The sequence below is a fragment of the Molothrus aeneus genome, chromosome 1 (genome assembly GCF_037042795.1).
Source record: "Molothrus aeneus isolate 106 chromosome 1, BPBGC_Maene_1.0, whole genome shotgun sequence".
Classification (NCBI taxonomy): Eukaryota; Metazoa; Chordata; class Aves; order Passeriformes; family Icteridae; genus Molothrus; species Molothrus aeneus.
This window is the reverse complement of record NC_089646.1, coordinates 42,304,632-42,323,451: the sequence shown is the minus strand read 5'-3', so window position 1 is coordinate 42,323,451 and position 18,820 is coordinate 42,304,632. Positions and strand designations below refer to the sequence as shown.

Sequence of the window (18,820 nt, the reverse complement as noted above, 5' to 3'; positions counted from 1 at the left end):
TGAAGAATGCCTTTAATTAGTATTCATTTCAAGTAGATTTTTATTCATTTCATAAAAACCTGGTCTGAGGAGAGTTCTCATCATTGCAAATAATTGACTAAATACTAACATCCTAAAAATTAGAGCTAGCAGTAAGGTAATTCATATGCCATTTTCCCAGATTTCCTTTACTACTGCTTTTCAGCATGTCTTCATCTTGGTATAAAACTTAAAAGACTCTGTTACACACTGAAGAAGGTTTGAAATGAAAGGTTAAATGGCTAAATTTCACCAGAGCTGAATGTTTTATGTAATACCAGCCTTGCAGAACACTGACAATGATAAATATTGTGCAGTTAACTCCCTTTTATTGGGTCCTTTCTGTCCCAAGGACCAGAAGCACAATACTGAGCCATGGGAGAAAATGCCTAAGAAATCTGTATTTTCTGCTTTGATTAGCTTTAGTTAGCCATTTGCTGACTTTTTCTACTTGAGCATGTATGTGCAATCTAAAAAGACCATAAGAAAATTAAAGTTAACAATTTCCCAGCCTCCCTGTTTTTCTTTTTTCATCTATGGAGAGATTTTAGCAAAAATGCAATGTTCTCTGTCTTTATTTGGACTGAAATGTATTATTTCTACCTCTGATTGGAGAAACAGAGATGAAGTGAGTTACGTGGGCTGAAGTCACATAGTGAGCCAATGCCAATTAGTAAAACACACCTTTCCAACTACTCTTTTAACTTCACAGGACTGCACTTCTAGCAAGTTGATATATAAAGCGCCTTATTTCTTTGCATGGATCTCAAACTAGGATGTATGAAATGTGAACACCAGAAAGGACTAAGCCATAGTGAAATGAATTTGAGAAGGTATTTCATCCCTCAGAGACCAGCTGAGGCAAACACAAGGAGACTGCTTGTAGGCTTGTAGGACACAGTCATTTACCAGCCATGTGCATTTTTGGCATTATTGGCATTAGAGTACCACCTTATTAAGTTTAATAATTCGGGATTTTCATAACACCTGCCACTTAGATTCAGTCTTTGTACATTTTTTTTTAATCTAACTTCTACATGTTCACATTATCACGCAGTGAATGGTTCTGAAGCTTTGGTGTTCTCCACCTGTGTTGAAACTACCACCCCAATCAAAGCCCAAACACCAACTTCTATTGTTTTCTGACTATATAATCTTTTTGAGTGATTTTCTCCCGAAGCTGTGTAATTTGAAATACAAAGTTGATGTCCTCAATACAAGAGACATATGGAGCTCTTAGAGGAGGTCCAGTGGAGAGCTTTAAAGTTGATCACAGAACTGGAACATCCCTCTTACAAGGAAAAGCTGTAAGAGCTGGGCCCTTTCAGCCTCCAGAAGAGATGACTGAGAGGGGACCTCATCAATGTCTGCCAGTATCCAAAGGGAGGGTGCCAAGGGGATGGCACCACCAGGCTCTTCTTGGTGGTGCCCAGCAATAGGGCAAGAGGCAACTGCCAGAGAGTGATGCACAGAAGCTCTGCTGGAACGTGAGGAAGAACAGCTTTACTGTGCAGATAACCAAGCACTGGAACAGGTTGCCCAGAGAGGTTGTGGAGTCTCCCTCACTGGAGATACTCAAGAATTCCTGGACATGATCCTGTGCCATGTGCTCTGGGATGGCCCTGCTTGAGCAGGGAGGTCGGACCAGGTGATCCCACTGTGGTCCCTCCCAACCTGACCCATTCTGTGATTCTGTGAAAGAACCGCAGGGCCCCTCAGTGTTGGCGAGCTTCTGAAGTGCTGTGCTCGAAGAAGGAATCACTGAGGGGGATGGAATACCCGACGAAATGGGCGAGCCTGGGTGTTTACCCACACGACTCCGACCTCGGGGCGAGTTGGGCGTTTGCTCCCAGGCTCTGGCAGCTCCACACCGAAGCCTGGTCCCTTGGGCGGCCCTGAGCCCGCGGCCAGGCCCGCGGCCCCGCACGGCGCTTCAGGCACCACGGGGGCAGCACGACGGCTGCGCAGCGCAAACCACGGCGCTCCCGCGTGGGCGGGGGCTGCCGACACGGGGGCACGGCCGCCTGGAGCTGCCGCGCTCGCCACCCCCATTGCTGGGGTTGAACCGCGCAGGCGGCCCCGCCGATCCGGCGAGAGAGCGAGCGAGGCCAGGCGGGTGTTCCCGCCGCCCCCCGCCTCGCCGCGCCGCGGCGCCGCCCTCACGCCTCCACATCACCATCGCCCGCCGGCGCGGCGGCAGCTCGGCTCTTTGGGCGGGCAGGCGCCGCTTGGACGAAGGGAACGGATCGGTAGACGAGGGCAGATAGTGAAGGGGAGAGGGTGGGAAAGCGGCGCGGGAGGCTGCAGGCGGCGGCCTTTTTGAGTTTGGAGAGGTGCGGGGCCGCTTCCTTCTGCGCCATGGTCTGTGAGACGTTGCTCCGGGTGTGTGTTTGGGGGCCGGGGCAGTGAGGGAAGGACTTGTCGGTGGCCGTGGTTTTTCTCTGGGCGGCCTGGGCTCCCTCGGTAGTCCCGGAGGGGGCAGCCTGGGAGGGGCTGTTCCCCCGCTCCCAGGTCGGGCCTGCAGCCATCGCGGGTGCCGAGCTAGCGCGGCTTCAGCGAAAGGTGCCCTAGTGAGCGGGTTTTGTGGGCTCTGTTGCCGTCTCTGCGCCACCGAGATGCCGCAGTTGAGGTCAGGGAAGGTGGTGAGACCCGGCGAGGTGAAGCTGGTTGACCCCGAGGTCAGCAGCCCCGGTTCTCCGCAGGCAGGGTGTGAGCCAGAGGGAAAGCTGGTGGTCAAGCGGAGTCGTCGCCTGGCACCAAAGGGAAAGCCTGAGCAGCCCTTACCTTCCTTTCCACAACCTGCCACACTCTCTTGCACTTCCTTTAAGTGTTTTGCTCTTCCTGTGGCCATGCAGAAAGACCAAGGTGAGAACAGACAGAAATTCCCAGGTAGAAAAACCAACGGAATCCAGCACAGGAAGTCTCCCCGAAGAAGCAAGGTTGTAGCTTCACTAATTTCAGACACAGCTGAGTGCGAAGATTGGCAAGCAGCAGCCACGGCTGCAGCAATGTGCTGGGAAGAGACTCAAAGAGGGACAGGTCAAAGCCAACAGCTGTTTTTCTCAGGAACTGCTTTGCAGAAAAAGTTCTCAGCAGGGATTGAAAGGAATGAACATTGCTCAGAAGACCTGAACTTCTCACGTTTCCACAAGGGTTCAGGGAGCTCAGGAACAGAAGGCAAACATTCCTGTATGGAAGTAAAATTACAAGTCCCAAACTTGAAGAGGGAAATTGAGAGCACAGAGAGACATGGAATATCCTGTTTTCCAGAACCAGAAGTTCTTCAACCCAAAAAGGTCATGTGGAGTACTGAAATGCAATGTACTGACTCTACAATGACACAGAATATGCAAATCCCAGATTTTAGGAAGAATTTGGGTGCTCAGGAAGTTGTCCCTCAACCAAAACCCCAGGAAGAGGTTGATATACTAGAGAAGTTGAATGGGTGTCCATTAGTTGGATCAAGAACACTAGGGACACAGGAAAAAGAAGGGAGATGCTTGGGCAAGAAAGGCAGGAGATCAGTGAGGAAACCAAAAGTACATGGTCCCAAGGAGAGGGGTAGTTCTGCCTTGCTAAAACAGCATACACAGTGTCCAGAGTCCAGGAAAGGAGCTCTGAGTATGAGGAACAGAAATGCCTTGCTGTCACAGCAGCTGCAGGATCTGAGTGGACAAGAACAACCAACAACCAGAAGAAAGACTCCGAAGCATTGCATGAAAGAAGAGCAGCAGAGTTCAAGCACTCAAAAACGACCAGACAGCCCAGGGGAAAGTGGTAAGCACTGGTAGCTCCATTGTAGAAGTACGGGTACAGAATTTGGGCTTCCAAATTGGTCCTGAAGTAAGACTCCTTGAAAAACTGGCTGCTGACTTAGTTTGAGAAAAGCTAGGGTGTGCTTCACAGTACTGTGAATACCACCAGTCTTAGAAGACGAGATTTTCAGAAAGAGGAAAGGCTTTTCCTGAAGGAGAAAAGAAGCCTGTTTAACACCAGGGAGAGGAGACCAGTTAGCCTTTCAAGGGGGTAGAGAAACAGGGGAGGAAGGGAGAGGGGAAGGGATATGGACAGAAACAGGCAGGCCATTGGTGGGGAGTGCTGGGAGTTTGTTTCTCTCAAAAGCATTCCCCATTTCTTCAGAGGTGGTCAGCCACAAGCAAGAAAGGCGGCAGTAGTTTCAGCAATGCCAGAATAAAAGACAGTCAAGTCCTCATTCATCTGTCTATTATCTGTTTATTTTTGATTATGTATGATGCTGTCTTCTTACAGTGTCTGCCTTTATAGGATGCTGGGGTTTGCTCTCAGGACTTTTTAGTTGCTATTTTATGAAAAATCCCAAAATGTAGAAGCAATGATTGTGTTTTGGTGTTTTAAGAGAATGTTGAGTCAAACTGGAACAATTTTGAAAAAGGAGTTTTTAAAGTCTCTTTTTTCTTTCAGGATGTTGTCTAAAAACATTACTTTTGAAGTGAATACATTCAAATGACATATACTTACTGTAGATTATTAATATTTTATCTAAAAAATATATTCTGAAAGACAGATATTAACATTGTGTTTTACCTTGAAAACAAAGGTCCAAAAAACCGGCATTGCACTAGTATGCTCTTGAGTCCATTCTCTAGTCTAAATTTTCAGATAAACAGTTTTTTACATAATCTGTATTTGCTTTTAAAGAAAAAGTAGTAGTCTCTAAAAATGCAAGTCCTTCCATTTTTCTGGATCTTCTTGATCAATCAAATGCATTTGGTTGGACTGTGGATCTGAAAGATGTTCTTACAAATTAGTGTTCCTACTACAGAGAATATGCTGTGCAAACAAAAGATTTTAAGGCTGAGCATGCAAACAGCATCTGCATTTTCTTATTTTCCACTTATGTGGAGTACACAACAAATACACAACTTCCAGTGTCCTTATGACACTGTACAGTTCTGCTTTTCTTTGCATTTGTTCCTGAAGGTAATACATCTTTTTTACTCTTAAGTGTCCTAATAGCGTTCATTTAAAAAAAAAGTCATAAAACTTCACTGAAATATTTTAGCCTTATATAGTGTCATGTTCTTTAGCAGCCTTTTATGTTTGGGGGTTTTGATTCTCTTTATAAAATAGTCTTTTTCTCTTAGAGTTTTCTTTAATGACGCTTCTTTGGTTTTTTAATCATCAGAGGAGCACTTGAAAGCAATTGAGCAAGACTCTGGTAATTCACAGGCTGTAAAGAAGGTTAAGACAAAGCAAAACAGGGTAGAAGATACTATGGAAAAGGAATCTCACTATTCTAAATCTACAGTTTCTACTTCAGGTGACACTGAAAGCAAGAGTTTCCTATGCCATGCTGTAACAGAAGAGCCTGGTGTGCAGTGTAGAAAAAGGCAACACAGATCTGGTAAAAACAAGCACTTGCGAAGTTTAAGTGTGACTGCAGCTGAAGGAGTGATGAATGTATCTACAAAATGTGGCGCTGAACATGGCACTAATGCCCTAAACCATTGCAGTGGCTTGCTCTGTGCAGCTGAAAAGAATCCATTTGTGGTATTACAGGACTGTTGTTACATCAACACATTAGTAAAGCCTTCAGCCAGTGGAACTACCAACAGTTATAAATTAAATGGATTCTTCCATGTAGCCCATGGTACTGGAGACCTGAGTGATAGAATTTGCAGCACTAGTAGAATGCAGAATGAGAGATCACTCATAAAAGGTGGGTTTTCACCTAATAAAGAAAAGAATGAAAACGAAGAAGGCTTTGTTTCATGCTGCCTGAGTGAAAGCAGCAAGTGTTTAAGGGGAAAAAAGTGGAATATTGGTAGAAAGCCTAGAAAAAAGATGAAAATCACTGAGAAATCTGAAGACATGGCTAGTAAATGTAAGAAGTGTGAGTTACAAACCATGTCAAGCTCATTTTCAGTTTCAGGACTGAATCATACTTTCTCACCTTCATGTGATCATACATCAGATTTTGATACAGAAAAAAATACTCAGGAAGTAAAAACTGTATCAGCCTGGAGAAAGAATAGTACCAAATTACTTGCATTTGAAACTGGCTTTAAGAAGACATCTGAGCTCTCTGCAATAGTAAAAGGAGAAAATTCAAGCAGTGTGGCACGTTATGCAGCTGCCTCAGATAGCCTTAGAGGGTTGGCTCAGATCCATGATGTTTCTGATGGTCACAAAAGAAAGACAGGAAGAAATTTGAACAAAGTTACTAAGAAATTGCAGCAGTTCACCTGTCAAAGAGCAATACCCATGACTGGTAAAAAAGTTTGGCCTGTTGAATCTTGTGCCAGGACTTCTGAATGGTTTCTTAAAAGTCATAGGTTCATCTCAGAAGGAAAAAGACTTTTAAGGGCTTCTTTTGAGGATTCCTCTGATAAAAGCAGTGTTAAAGCTGTGGAACGTAGTGCAGAGACTGAGAGTGTGAGACAGCTGGATTTGCATACATCACTAGCAGAAATTACAAAAGAAATTACACATAAAAAGATTGATCCAAATATTGACTGTCAGGCTTCACATGAAACAATGGAATCCTCTTCTGTGGATATTTATGAGACTTTGACAGTGAACAATGAAAATGGAGAATCACCAGTTAATACAGATAAAAGTGCTGTGGCTTTTAACCGTGATGATGTGCAAGAAGTTAAAGCAACCTTGAATTTTGCAACAAAACAAAAAGATGAAGATGAAGGAGATATAACAGAAAGAAATGTGTCTGTGACAGTCCAGAATGGTACAATAAAACAAGAAGATAAAGATGAAGGAATTGTGACAAATAGAGACCTGTCTGTGACAGTCCAAAATGGCACAACAAAACAAAAGGATAAAAATGAAGGAGAGGTGACAAGCAGAAACCTGTCTGTGACAGTCCAGAATGGTACAACAAAACGAAAGGGAAAAAATGAAGATGTGACAAACAGAAACCTGCCTGCGACAGTCCAGAATGGTATAACAAAACAAAAGGATGAAAATGAAGGAGAGGTGACAAACAGAAACCTGTCTCTGACAGTCCAGAGTTGTACTTCTGCAAGTAACACAAACAGTATAAACTTCAGCCCTAAAGGATCAGTAGTGAACCAGACATTTTCTGATTTAAACCTAATTAAACCATTAACCTCTGGAAACCTGACAAAATTCAAAATTCCTTTATGCAGAAACAAACCTAAATCCAAGAAATGGGAATCTGTCCATTCATTTGAAAGCAAAACTTGTAGTCCACTAGAGCTTCTTGAAAGCACTAGTCCAGGAAGGCAGAAGACAGGTGAGGAGACTTTCTTGATAAAATCTGAGCAGGGTCCTCTTCCTGTCATGAGTGATGCTGCATCTTCAGCTTCCATACAGAAAAAAGCAGATGAGGTTGATAGTAAGGACTTCCAGTACAATGGTTCTGTAAAACTCTCTGATGAGATGTCTGCGCTCCCTGAAAGTTTCTCTACATATCCACATCCTCTTCTTGATGGACAGCCAGAGCCATCTGTGCCTGATTTCTGTGGTTCTAAGTGTGTGCTGAAATCCAGTTTTCCTGATCATTCTTGGAATGCAGTCGACCACCTTGTTGGATTAGGAATAAATGGTGATAGAAAATCAAGAGGGAATTTTCCACAAAAAATCAACAGTCAAAATTTACCAGATGTCCTTGAAGCTTACAACCAAGATGTTCTTGTCATTGATGTGATTCAGGATGACCCTGACCTTTTTGGAACCAGTAATGAAGAGGAGCTTGCACCTGCACACTGTGAAAATTGTCCAGTGAAAGCATCCTCTGCAAACTGCATTAAAGACACAAAGGTGTATATTAAGCCTGAGTCTCCTGTTGCGTCAGAAAAGAAATATTCAGTAGAAAGTAGTTTTAGGTATGCATATCATTTTTTTTAATCACAATATTCCCAAGTACTTTTATCTCATATGCATATGCTTTGGTTGTAATGGTCAGGCTTCCTTAGAGAATTCCACTAATTTTTGTTTAAATTATTTCTTTATTTGATTTTGAGTGCTAATTTTGATTGAGCTGTGACAGTATTCTGAATGCAGATAAATTAATTTTTTCTTTATAAGAGCTGGGATAAACTGAATTGTAGGACAAGGTAGTCCTAAAGGGCTTGTTTAAATGAAGTGAAATATGAAAATAGAAACAAAGATAAATAAAAATAATATTCTAGATTTGAAAAAGCAGATAGCCCTTTGAAGGCATTTTTCTTAGTTGTAAAGTGGTATAATACTAGAAATGTTTTTACTTTTTAGGTGTAGCTTATTTTTCTCTTGAGTCTGTAAGAGTAAATGGTTGTCTCTACAGTAGTGTTCTGTTCTGCCATTCTTCTTCCCTCTTTTTCTCCTATCCCCAGACATGTGAATATTTTTCAGGTATGTGATTTGGCTAAAGTGTTGCATAGGTTTATCATCCTGCATCTTCATTCAGCAGGTTCCCGGTGTAAATCATCAGGTGTTAATGTTTTACTGGGTTTTCAGATGATAATAAAAGTCATAGGAGGAGGAAAAGAAATTTAAAGTAGAACCTAACTTTTGTAAATGAGATGGTAGTTCTTCATGGAATGAACTCATCTCTTGTTTAGCCTGTTTTCTCTCTTAAGCTTTGATACTTGTGTTCAGTGAAAAAGTTTTAAGATTGAATTTTTCATTTTTTCAAAGAAAAAAAAAAGGAGGTTTAGATAAAAATAATGCAAGATTTTCCTCCAAAGATTGGTTTTTATTGGGATGGGTGTTTTAATTTTTTTTTGTGTGGTCTTTCTAGGTGGCTTTATGCTACCTGTATTTTAAGTAACACTTCAATTACTTTCAGGATTGTACCACCTTATAGCTGCATTATTTTTTTTTTTACTCACTGCTCTCCTTATCCTTTTCATTAAACCCATGTGCAAAAGAGGAAGGGAATCTTGTTTGAGGTACTGAACACTTTTTTGAACATGAGAATATAAAACTTACAGATGTTAACAGAATAAAATTTCTGCCAAAACAAGCCTCTAGAGAACAGGGCAAGTCTGTAGTAGGAGCATCCAACTTCTTGAGAAGAAGCTAGGCTATAGCATAGCAAATTTATTAGAAGGAGTATTCATTTCTTTCTGATACCTGTTGAATTTGTTTGCCATTAGCCAAGGGAAATAAAAATGCATGGTTCTTCTTACTTAGAATTTCCCTGGATTTGCTAAAGAAACAGGCAAAATTTCTTGTTTTGCTTTTTACCTTCCATAATTTGATGCAGATTATTAGATGGTGATTACACATAGTTGATAGCAGTCAGGAACATATTAATATTATAATTCAATAGGAGAATATTGAAATAAATTTTATTGGGTATGATATTACCAGATAATACCAGATCATGGCCAGGTTTTTTTTGGGTTTGTTTTTTTTTTTTTGGGCGGGGGGGGTTTGAGAGGTTTTTTTTTTTTTGAGTTTTGCCAAATACAACTGAGACTTCCAACAGGTTATTTCTCTGATGCTTGCTTTTAACATAGAGAAGAGTGCTGGTCACTTCCAGGCATAAGGAAAACATTCTGACCTGAAGCCTGAATGTGGCAGTAAAACTAATTTTTCACATATGCTTTTGTTTGCCACTTTCTGTTGCCTTGACTGGACAGCTTGCTGTCATTACACTTGATGTCATACACCAGGTACAAGCTTCTAAAATGTGTGATAATCATGAGCATGTTTTATATATTCTATGTGTAACATTTAAGATATCTATTTGTCCCTCCTGAGCTTTTCTAAGGAGAAGTATTAATTTTTTCCTTACTTATCTTTGAAATAGGTGAAGTATCTTCCTATGAACAGTTGTTTTTGTTACTCTCTTTGAGATTCATTGTTAAGCAAATTATTTTGAATATAAAATTACTGTAAATCACATTTTTTAGAAACTGATGAATCGACTCATTATCACAGTATTTTCTTGATTTGCTATACTGAGAAAATTTCCCCTCCCGGTATTTTAGGCAAAGATTAAATGAGATCATGAACTTTTACTGAAAATTTTGGGTTTTGAAATGTCTTGGTTTTACTTAACATGTTTAGGTGTTCATCTGAAGGGATGAACATAAGAAAGCCAAAAGAGAAAGTTAAAAAGAGTCTTAAAACAGTGTATTGGTTGTAAGTGTTCTGTCCATGGCTAAAAGTATTACTGAGAAGTTTTGATTTTATGTAACTTATAAATTATTTTTGCTTTTGTGCAAGATGGAAATCTTAAGTACACTTTTTGTTCAAAACAGATGCATGCAAGAATCTGGAAAGTCAAGTGATACTGAAAATTCCTGTAATTTGGTGTTAAAAGGTAAGGGTCTCTGGAAATTTTTGGTATATAATCCAAAGAAGAAGAAAAAAAAACAAACAAAAAAAAAGAATTTGTCTACTTGTCTGGTTTTGTATTATCTTTTTATTGTTACAGTAGTTTGTTTCCTAATGCATATTGAGTCAACATCTTTCAAAATGACACAAGCCTGAGTCATAGAGGGAGCATGTACTTCTCTGTATTACTTGTCTGTTGGTAGGACTAGTGGGTTGGAGTGAGGTTTTTTGATTTGGTTTTGGTTCTGGGGTTTTTTGACATTTCTCTGACAGTTTTAGGCAAAGAATTCTGTTAGTTGTTGAAATCATAGTAAGACTCTGAGTCCTGTAATAGTGCTTTGGAGTTTAGGTCAGAGTTAGAGGTGGTTGTTCTGTTGTGTTCATCAGCACACAGAATTTTGTAGTCAGGTTTATTTCCAGATTGTCCTTTCGGGGGGTTTTGTGGATGCTATGCCCATTCCACTGAGACAGTGTTTTGTTTTTAAAGAATGCCTTTTTCTAATGAAATAAGGTTACTTCTGATTTAGTGGGGTTTTTCTTCCTATTTAAAGCAGAACAGTCCAGCTAGGCAGCACATGAATGTGATTTGTTTTGTTTTCTGCAGTTTGCATACCAGACCTAGTGGTATACCAAGGTATATCTAATGTAGAAGTTTCTACTAGATAGGTTGGAAGAACAGGATTTTGACTTTGGATAGAAGCCCTTTACTGACAGTGGTGAACATACAGAGTACTGAGACTGGTTTTGGAGGTTCATGGTGTTTCCCTTCTGGTATCATTTTGTCAGCTTATTGTTATTCTGACATTACATGTTGATTTTGCTTCAGGATTGAAAGGTGTCTGACAGTACCTCTTGTGCTGGTTTTCCGCATTAATGTGTTAGATTCACTACAAAGCTTGATTTCAGCAGATAGTGCCTCCTGGAAAGGAGTGACTAGAGACTATTAGGGGAAGAGAAGATCTCGGGCTTCAGGTATTAGAAGGCAAAATAAAAGATAATGAGGATTTAGAGCTCAGATACCAAGAAATAGACACAAGTTCCCTGAGGAGGAGTCAAGAGGAAGTGCACAGTTATGCCTCTGGTCATGTAAAGAGATTGGAGCCTGGGCCATGGAATCTGCAATGCTGAGGTGATTGAAGCCAAACCTGACAACAAATTTTGTACTATTCTGTAACTTCTGCATGTTCTTTGTTGTTTTACTTCATGTTCTAGCAAAGTTTGAGGCTGAAAGTCTTTGGTTCTTTTTGTGGTACTTAAAGTCCTTCCCAGATCTGAGAAGCAGGATCCCATCATAATCTTAGATGAAAATGCACACAGTAACTTACCATTTAATACATGACTTTAAAAAAAAACCTGCACAGAACAAAAGAAGGGTTCCTGGTGTTGCTAATTACTGACTATTTATGTATTTATTCAGAAATAGGTGTTACTGCTTTGGTGTCCTGTGTTACATTAGTGAAGTCATGGCTCCTTGCCTTAGTGGCTTCACCATTTAAGAAAGGGAAAAAGTACTACAGTTAAAATATTCTGGGTAACATCAATCCTCTTCACCTTTCAAGTGGAAATCTTGTGTATGTTGTCTTCAGCCAGATGTGTCTTGTACTTGGTGATCATAGAGACCAGGGACTATAAGAGAAAAGCCTTTCCAATACTAATCTGATTCTTTCTTCCTGTGTCTGGACAGCACAGTGCAGTTGGAAGTCATTTGTGTGATCCAGTAGTGAATTTCTTTTCTATGCAGAACTCTTCTGTTGTACATAAACAGCCCTTTCAGAAAGTTGCAGCCAGGTGTGTCGTTCATTTCCTGTGGCATCTCCAAAAGGTGCTGAAATTTACTGACACTGAATTCTTACTGAGTTTACTATATTACAGGAATTTGGAGTTTCTCAGAGCTTTCTATATTTAGTTCAGGGTTGCATCAGGTCAGTGTGATTAACTTATGCCCTTTTGTAACAAAGGCTAAGTCTTTTTGTTTAGCAAATTGCCACACATATCTTTGCCTGTGTTTTAATAAAAAAGCTTAACTGAATTTATTTCTAAGTATTGAATTCAATATTCTATAAGTAAACGTGTTGTACTGTTCAACAGGGACCATTAAAGAACATAGTGCTTGGATAGAATTTTAATTGCAGATTCAGCCTAATATTTATTTGAAATGGTTCCTGCCTTAAGCATGAAATATTTTTCCATAAATTTCACATTTAGGAGGTCCTAGGAGTTCTTAAATGTCATTAATCCTAAACCTTTGTAATATTTAGGAAATAAAAGCTTTGTTGTCTTGTAGCCTGGGAAACACATAAAGCAATGCGTTTGTACATTTTCAGCTGAAGATGTGAAGACCCACAACTCCTCCAGAGGAAGCAGTCCTTCAGGAGATGTTAGTGAGGACTTTCTTAAAGATAGGCAACAGAGCAAACTAGATGAACTTTTGACAAGTGTGGACGGGGATGAAAAGGTACTGAGAAATTATGCTTTCTCTACTTACATAGTTTAAGAAATTACAATCCACATAATTGGATAATTTTAATTGCTAATGCTGTTTTATCAACAAAATCTTAAATTTCCTGAAATAAAAAGAATATTAACATTTAGTAGATTACTGTGTATTGGCAATGTAATCTTCACTTAACAGAACTTGACTTTTTTTTAATTGTCAATTAAGCTTCAAATTGGAAGTGAAACAGGATATTTATTGTTACATCAGTTGTTGCAATAACATTGTATTCCCAATGGTATGAAAATTACTGTTCCAGTGTACTCCTATGAGTACTGCTTTGCACGTATGACATTTTTACATAACATACCTAATTTTAAATGTTGCTGTTAAATGCCTCTCAGTATCAGAAGGATGGGGCAATGTTGGAAAGCTGGGGAGCTGCACAGCCATCATGCATCAAAAAAATCATTCTGGGCTTCATTACTTGGGCAGAAGGGCCTTTAACATACAGATTTCTGGCTGTTCAGAGGAAATAATTTTCATGCTTACTGACTTTATCTGACCTTTCTCTGTCTTTCCTCCTCTGGATAATAAGTCTAGGTCTTTTAAGATTTACTGGAATTTTATACTATTTGCTTCTTTGATAATTAATTGGAATTTACAGAGGGAGACATCTCTCTGCCACTCATACTTTGTTGCTTGCTGTTTTCCACTACTCCAGGAGTGGCTAGTGGTTTTAACTGGATAAGTTAAACTGTACAATTCACAGGGTTAAAATTGGTAAGTAATTGGGAAATTAATCAAACAGCAGAGAATCAGTTTCCCTTTAAGCAAAAAAGTATTTAAAAGAAGATAAACATTTCCTTCAGCAAATGGAATTGGGGCAGCTAACATGCAATTCACAAAGTTAACAGTGCCATTTTGTTTGCTGATCTTTTGGAGAGACAAAAAGGGTCTGTCAAATTGTAAGGTTTGCTGAAGGTGGGATACTTGTCGCAGTATTACCAGGTTAGTCCCGTTTGGCTTGTTTCATAGCTTTGTGGCTTTATAAAATCAGCATCCTAGTGCTTGCTTTTCTGTGCTGTGTTGGACAGTAAAAAATACGTGCAAATAATCTCACCCAACCCAAACTCAAACCAGAAAATGCATACTAAGCCCTACCTAAACCTGTTCTGTATGTGGATAGAAAATAGCAGTGCACACCTGCAGGGGGAATGCGATGGCAGAACCCTTATTGCAGGTACTCTACCATCTGGGGAGATTTTTAGATTATGCTTTTTTGATGGTTTTTCCAGTTAATAATCCTGTGAGAAGGGCAAAAACTACGCATGGAGAAAATGCTAAAACTGTTCAGGAAGCGGTAAAAAAAAGTTTGGAAATCCAATGAGAACACAGTCATCTCTAGTTCTTTGGCTATAATCAATTTGTAATAGAATATGAAGTCCTAAGTTACTTTGTGAAGCCAGGATTCTATGACTTCATTCTGAATTAGTCTTTTCAGATTCTCTCCTCCAAATATGTTTTGTGTTGTCTTTTGTCTCCATATTGTTGGGGATTTTTTAACTCTCCATGATTGTGTAGAGCTGAGCAAAAGGCTTAAATTCCTCCTCAGTGCAGTTTTAAATTTCATTAAACTTGTTGGAATAACTTTTGTGGTGTTCCACACATCTGTCAGGCGCAGTTAAAGTCAGGCAGTGGGCGTAAAAATTGCTGAGATTATCATGAGAGCAAAGAGAAGTGAAGACAGTCACACTGTCTTTTTTTCCAGTTAACAATCACTATTTTAAAGAACACAGTGTATAAAGGCAGTATGTTCATTAACAAAGATGTTGTAAGAATAATCCTACACACCAAATAACAGTTTCTGCAGTTAAGACTGTCTTATCACACCTTGCAATGATCTCTAACAGTTTTAAGTCTGTAAAGCATAACAGCCTTAGTAGTGCTTTGTTGTACCTGAAAATAACTTGAATATCTTCACAGTTCAAGCTTGCAGATGGAGTGCCTGATGTTGAAGAAGAAAATAAGAGTGAAGCTGGGAAAAGGTACATATAGTGTGTCCTTCATGTAACCTGTGCTATTCCCCAGTTACTATACAAATAAAACGTGATGTTGTTACCTGAAAACCACCAGTATTTAATTCAGTTTTCCATGTTACTGTAACTATGTAATGAAGAACATAAATACATGAAATAATATAATTTCACTCCACAAAGTACAGAAGAAGTGTAGTCATAGCCTGACAGGACAGTAGGGCTTATTTTGACTTTTGACTGGTGACAAAATATATTAACTTCATGACAGTGTCTCACTTTTGCATCTCAATGTGAGTGTAGCATAAGATGCATTTCTTGCCACAATAGCACTTACCAGAACTTAACAAAACCAAAACATAGTAATAAATAAGTCATGAAGCTTTCCTTTTTCTTTTCTGCTTATGAAAGAATTGAAAGATCTCATTCAAATTCAGGCTGGCAAATATTTGTACAGCAGTAGAAAAAGGTGCTTAAAAACATGTCACATGCAGTTAAGGACATGCTTTACTGTTCTTCTAGCTTCAAGCTGTGTTTGCAGTGTTTACTGTACACATTTCTTAATCTGATTTATAGAATCATTGAGTAAGCTGAGTTGGAAAGGATCTGTAAGGATCATCAAGTCCTACTCCTGGCCCACCACAGCACTATTTCCAAGACTCACACCATGTGCCTGAGAGCATTGTCCAAATGCTTCTTGAACTCAGGCTGGCGCTGTGACCACTTCCTTGAGGAGCCTATTCAGTGCCTGACCCCCCCCTCTGGATGAAGAACCTTTTTCTAATATTCAGCCTAAGCCTTCCCTGACGCATCTTCAGGCCATTCCCTTGGGTCCTGTCACCAGAAAGAAGAGATAAGTGCCTGCCCCTCCTCTTCCCCTCACGAGGAAGTTGCAGACTGCAATGAGGTCTCTCCTCAGTCTTGTCTTCTCCAGGCCAAACAGACCAAGTGACCTCAGGCATTCCTCACCAGGCTTCCCCTTAAGGCACCTTCACCATTTTCATTGCCCTGCTCTGGACACTCTCTAATAGTTTAATGCCTTTCTTACATTGTGGCACCCAAAACTGCATAAAATATTCAAGGTGAGGCCACACCAGTGTAGAGCACAGTGGGACATCCCTTGGTCAGCTGGAGGTGCTCTCCCTGATGCCCCCAAGGTCACAGGGCCCCAGTTGGCTCTCCTGGCTATCAGGGCACTGTTGACTCAACTTGCCATCAACCAGGACCTCCAAGTCCCTTTCCACAGTGCTGCTCTCCAGCCTCTCATTCCCCAGTCTGTCTGTACTTCCAGGGTTGCCCCATTCCAGATGCAGAATCCATCACTTTCCCTTGTTGAACTTCATACCGTGGATGATTTTCTGAGCCTGAATTACTGTCAGACTGAGAAATTTTCATTCATCAGCCATCCAGAAATGACAGAGAATTAGTTTTTGTAGGAAAGGTAGACTTAAGATGAAATTCTTAAGTAATTAGAAGAGAAATAACAGAGTGTTGTGGTCTAGGAGCAGTAATCACCAATTAGCTACTGCAAAAATTAACCCTTTCCTGGCTGGAACTAAGACATAGTAATTTTCAAAATAACCAAGAAACCTTAGCTGACATAGAAGAGAGTACTGTTTTTTTTTCCAACCACGCTCACATTTCTGCAACAGACTTGAGTCTGCCAGTAGTCTGTCAGAATACTGCTTCTTTTTGTTAATCCACTGGAGAGCTCCAAGCTCCTCCTTCTGCTATAAAGTACCCATTTAAATTTGCCTTACTAGGATAAATAGTTCTTTATATTACAGAGTAAGTAGATTGTGCTGAACAAAATATGTTTGTGCAGTGCAGTACTCTGTGTAGTTAAAGAGGCCTTCCTTTGGAGTTGAACTATTTTCGCTAGTTTAACTGAAAAATGTTATCGTTGCAAAGTTTTATCTAGAAGAAAACATAGTTGCTGTTCTTATTTAGCAAACTCCTCTTCTAGTGATGCTGTTACTGAAAAAAATGCTTGTAGATGTATATAGTTTACAGTTCCTGGCAAAATAGTGTGTAATTTCATGTTTAGATTAAAGAAATCTGAAGGGAAACTGCTACGAAAATCGTATTGTGTCAGAACTGAGGCTGGCATCATGAGGTAGCATTAGAAGATTTTATGTGGTAATTTGAAACTTCTGAGTAACTAAAACTGCAGATTTTTGTTCCCTCTGGAAAACAACCCAAATACATTGCTGAGAATAAAGATTGATCTTGAAAAAATTATGTTTCTTACCTGGAATTTCTTCCTCTCTACAGTAGCATTTTTATTTCAAATTGTATTGAAAACATCCTAAAGTTTAGGAACTATTTGAATTATCTTGGCTATGAGAAGTGTTAAAAATTTTGAATCCCTTCTAGGAGGTAGCAACTCTGTCTGCAGAGGAGCAAGCAGGTTAAAACCAGGATTGTACTAAACCAGGATTCTTAATGGAAAGGGGGAAGGGGAGCAAGATCTCATGAAAGGGGACGATATTTTTCCTGTAGCTTTGTTTACAAAAACAAAAGAGATTACCAAGTGTTTTCCTAGCAATATTTTTATCTTATTTTTGAAAACACCACATTTTAGTCATTTAATTCTCTGGAATGTACATATTTGGGAATAAAAGCAGAACAGTCTTTAATTAGTGCTCTCTTTGAAATGACCTAAATCTTCTGTCCAGTAATCAGTTTTTTAGGAAAGAAAACAGTCAACTCTTTAAATGTAATTTGAAAAGCCTTGGGATTTATTCTTTGACAGATATTATATAACAGACTAATGTAAATACTTTTTCAGAGATGACAGAAATAATCTCAATCTTCTTGTCAGCATGGTGGGGGGAGTGGTTCATAGGTGCCTTTTCTACTTATTTATTGAATTTAAATACAGTTATGCATTAGGGCAGAATAATCTCAGCTAAAATCATAATCAGATTGGACCAGGCAAATGAGAGTAATGAAAGTAAAATTGTTGGGACTGCTGGCTATTTAAATTTATGGCAAGTTTTGAAGTGTTGCATAAAGTGTTGCATAAAGTGTTGAAGAAATTCTCATCTTTTAAACACTTAATCCCTCTTTAAAGGCATGCATTACATGAAAGAAACCCCTGTTAAATTTGGTTAAGCAAACTAATTTTAACAAAATTATGGTTTTTAATATTCAACAGTGACTGTAAATACAAAGCGAACTGTGAATTGCTATCAGGATTGCCATTGAATGACCAAAAAGTAAATCTCTTCAGTGGAACTACAGAGATGAAATCCTGGACAAATGGTATTGTATGCTGTATTGATGAGCCTGTCATAATTTTTTATTTGTGCTTTATTTGCCAGTAGAATCTTACGGACTATCTTCAGTTCCTGAAGATATTGACTGGAATTTTACTTTGCATATATAAAAGTAAAACTGCAAGATCTCATATGGTAGATTAGTGAGAGGTTTGGGGTTGGGTTTTTAGCAGAATTCTATTCTAGAAATAATTCTATCTGGTATTTATGCCTGTCAGATAATGTTAGGGGAGTGCATGTGTTCTTGGTAGTCTGACACATTGTGCTTGACATGTGTTATTAGCAAGTAACTTGTTTTCCTTTATTTGTGGTCAGAGAATGTGACTGCAGATTGGGTTGGTTGATTGTTCTTAGTAAGATTTGCTAAAGTGGTTTACCCACCTTGCTGAAGGTCAGAACTTTGTTGTTTATGCCAATTCAAATGTTTTGAGGCATTCACTAGACTGGATCAAATAATTATATGGATTTAATAAGTAGCACTTCTTGTTGACCCAGTATATTTCACATGTGGGACAGATATCTGTGCCACCAGAGAAATCATAATGGAACTGGAGTCATTGCACATTACAAATTTGACATTTAGCCTTGCATAAATGTATGGTTTATTTGGCCTACAAGATAGAGAAAAATAGGAATCAATTACTTGTGGATAGATACTGCATTCTGTTTCTTTGCAACAGGTGCTTTGGAGATCAATGGTTTTAGAATTACTGATTAATATAGATATTTATAAACATGGATTTCTTGAATTAAGATCAGTGACA

The 18,820-nt window shown here is 39.4% G+C and overlaps 1 protein-coding gene across 1 annotated transcript in view; it reads left to right on the top strand.

Annotated features, from left to right (window-relative positions):
- The first annotated feature begins 2,633 nt into the window (after nt 1-2,633).
- The window catches only part of TOPAZ1 (testis and ovary specific TOPAZ 1), a 36,125-nt gene continuing 19,938 nt past the window's right edge, over nt 2,634-18,820 (top strand). The window contains exons 1-6 of the mRNA XM_066571611.1: nt 2,634-3,795; nt 5,183-7,862; nt 10,230-10,291; nt 12,630-12,760; nt 14,726-14,787; nt 17,936-18,042. Coding sequence (XP_066427708.1) covers nt 2,634-3,795; nt 5,183-7,862; nt 10,230-10,291; nt 12,630-12,760; nt 14,726-14,787; nt 17,936-18,042 — 4,204 coding nt within the window. The remainder of the gene's footprint in view (nt 3,796-5,182; nt 7,863-10,229; nt 10,292-12,629; nt 12,761-14,725; nt 14,788-17,935; nt 18,043-18,820) is intronic.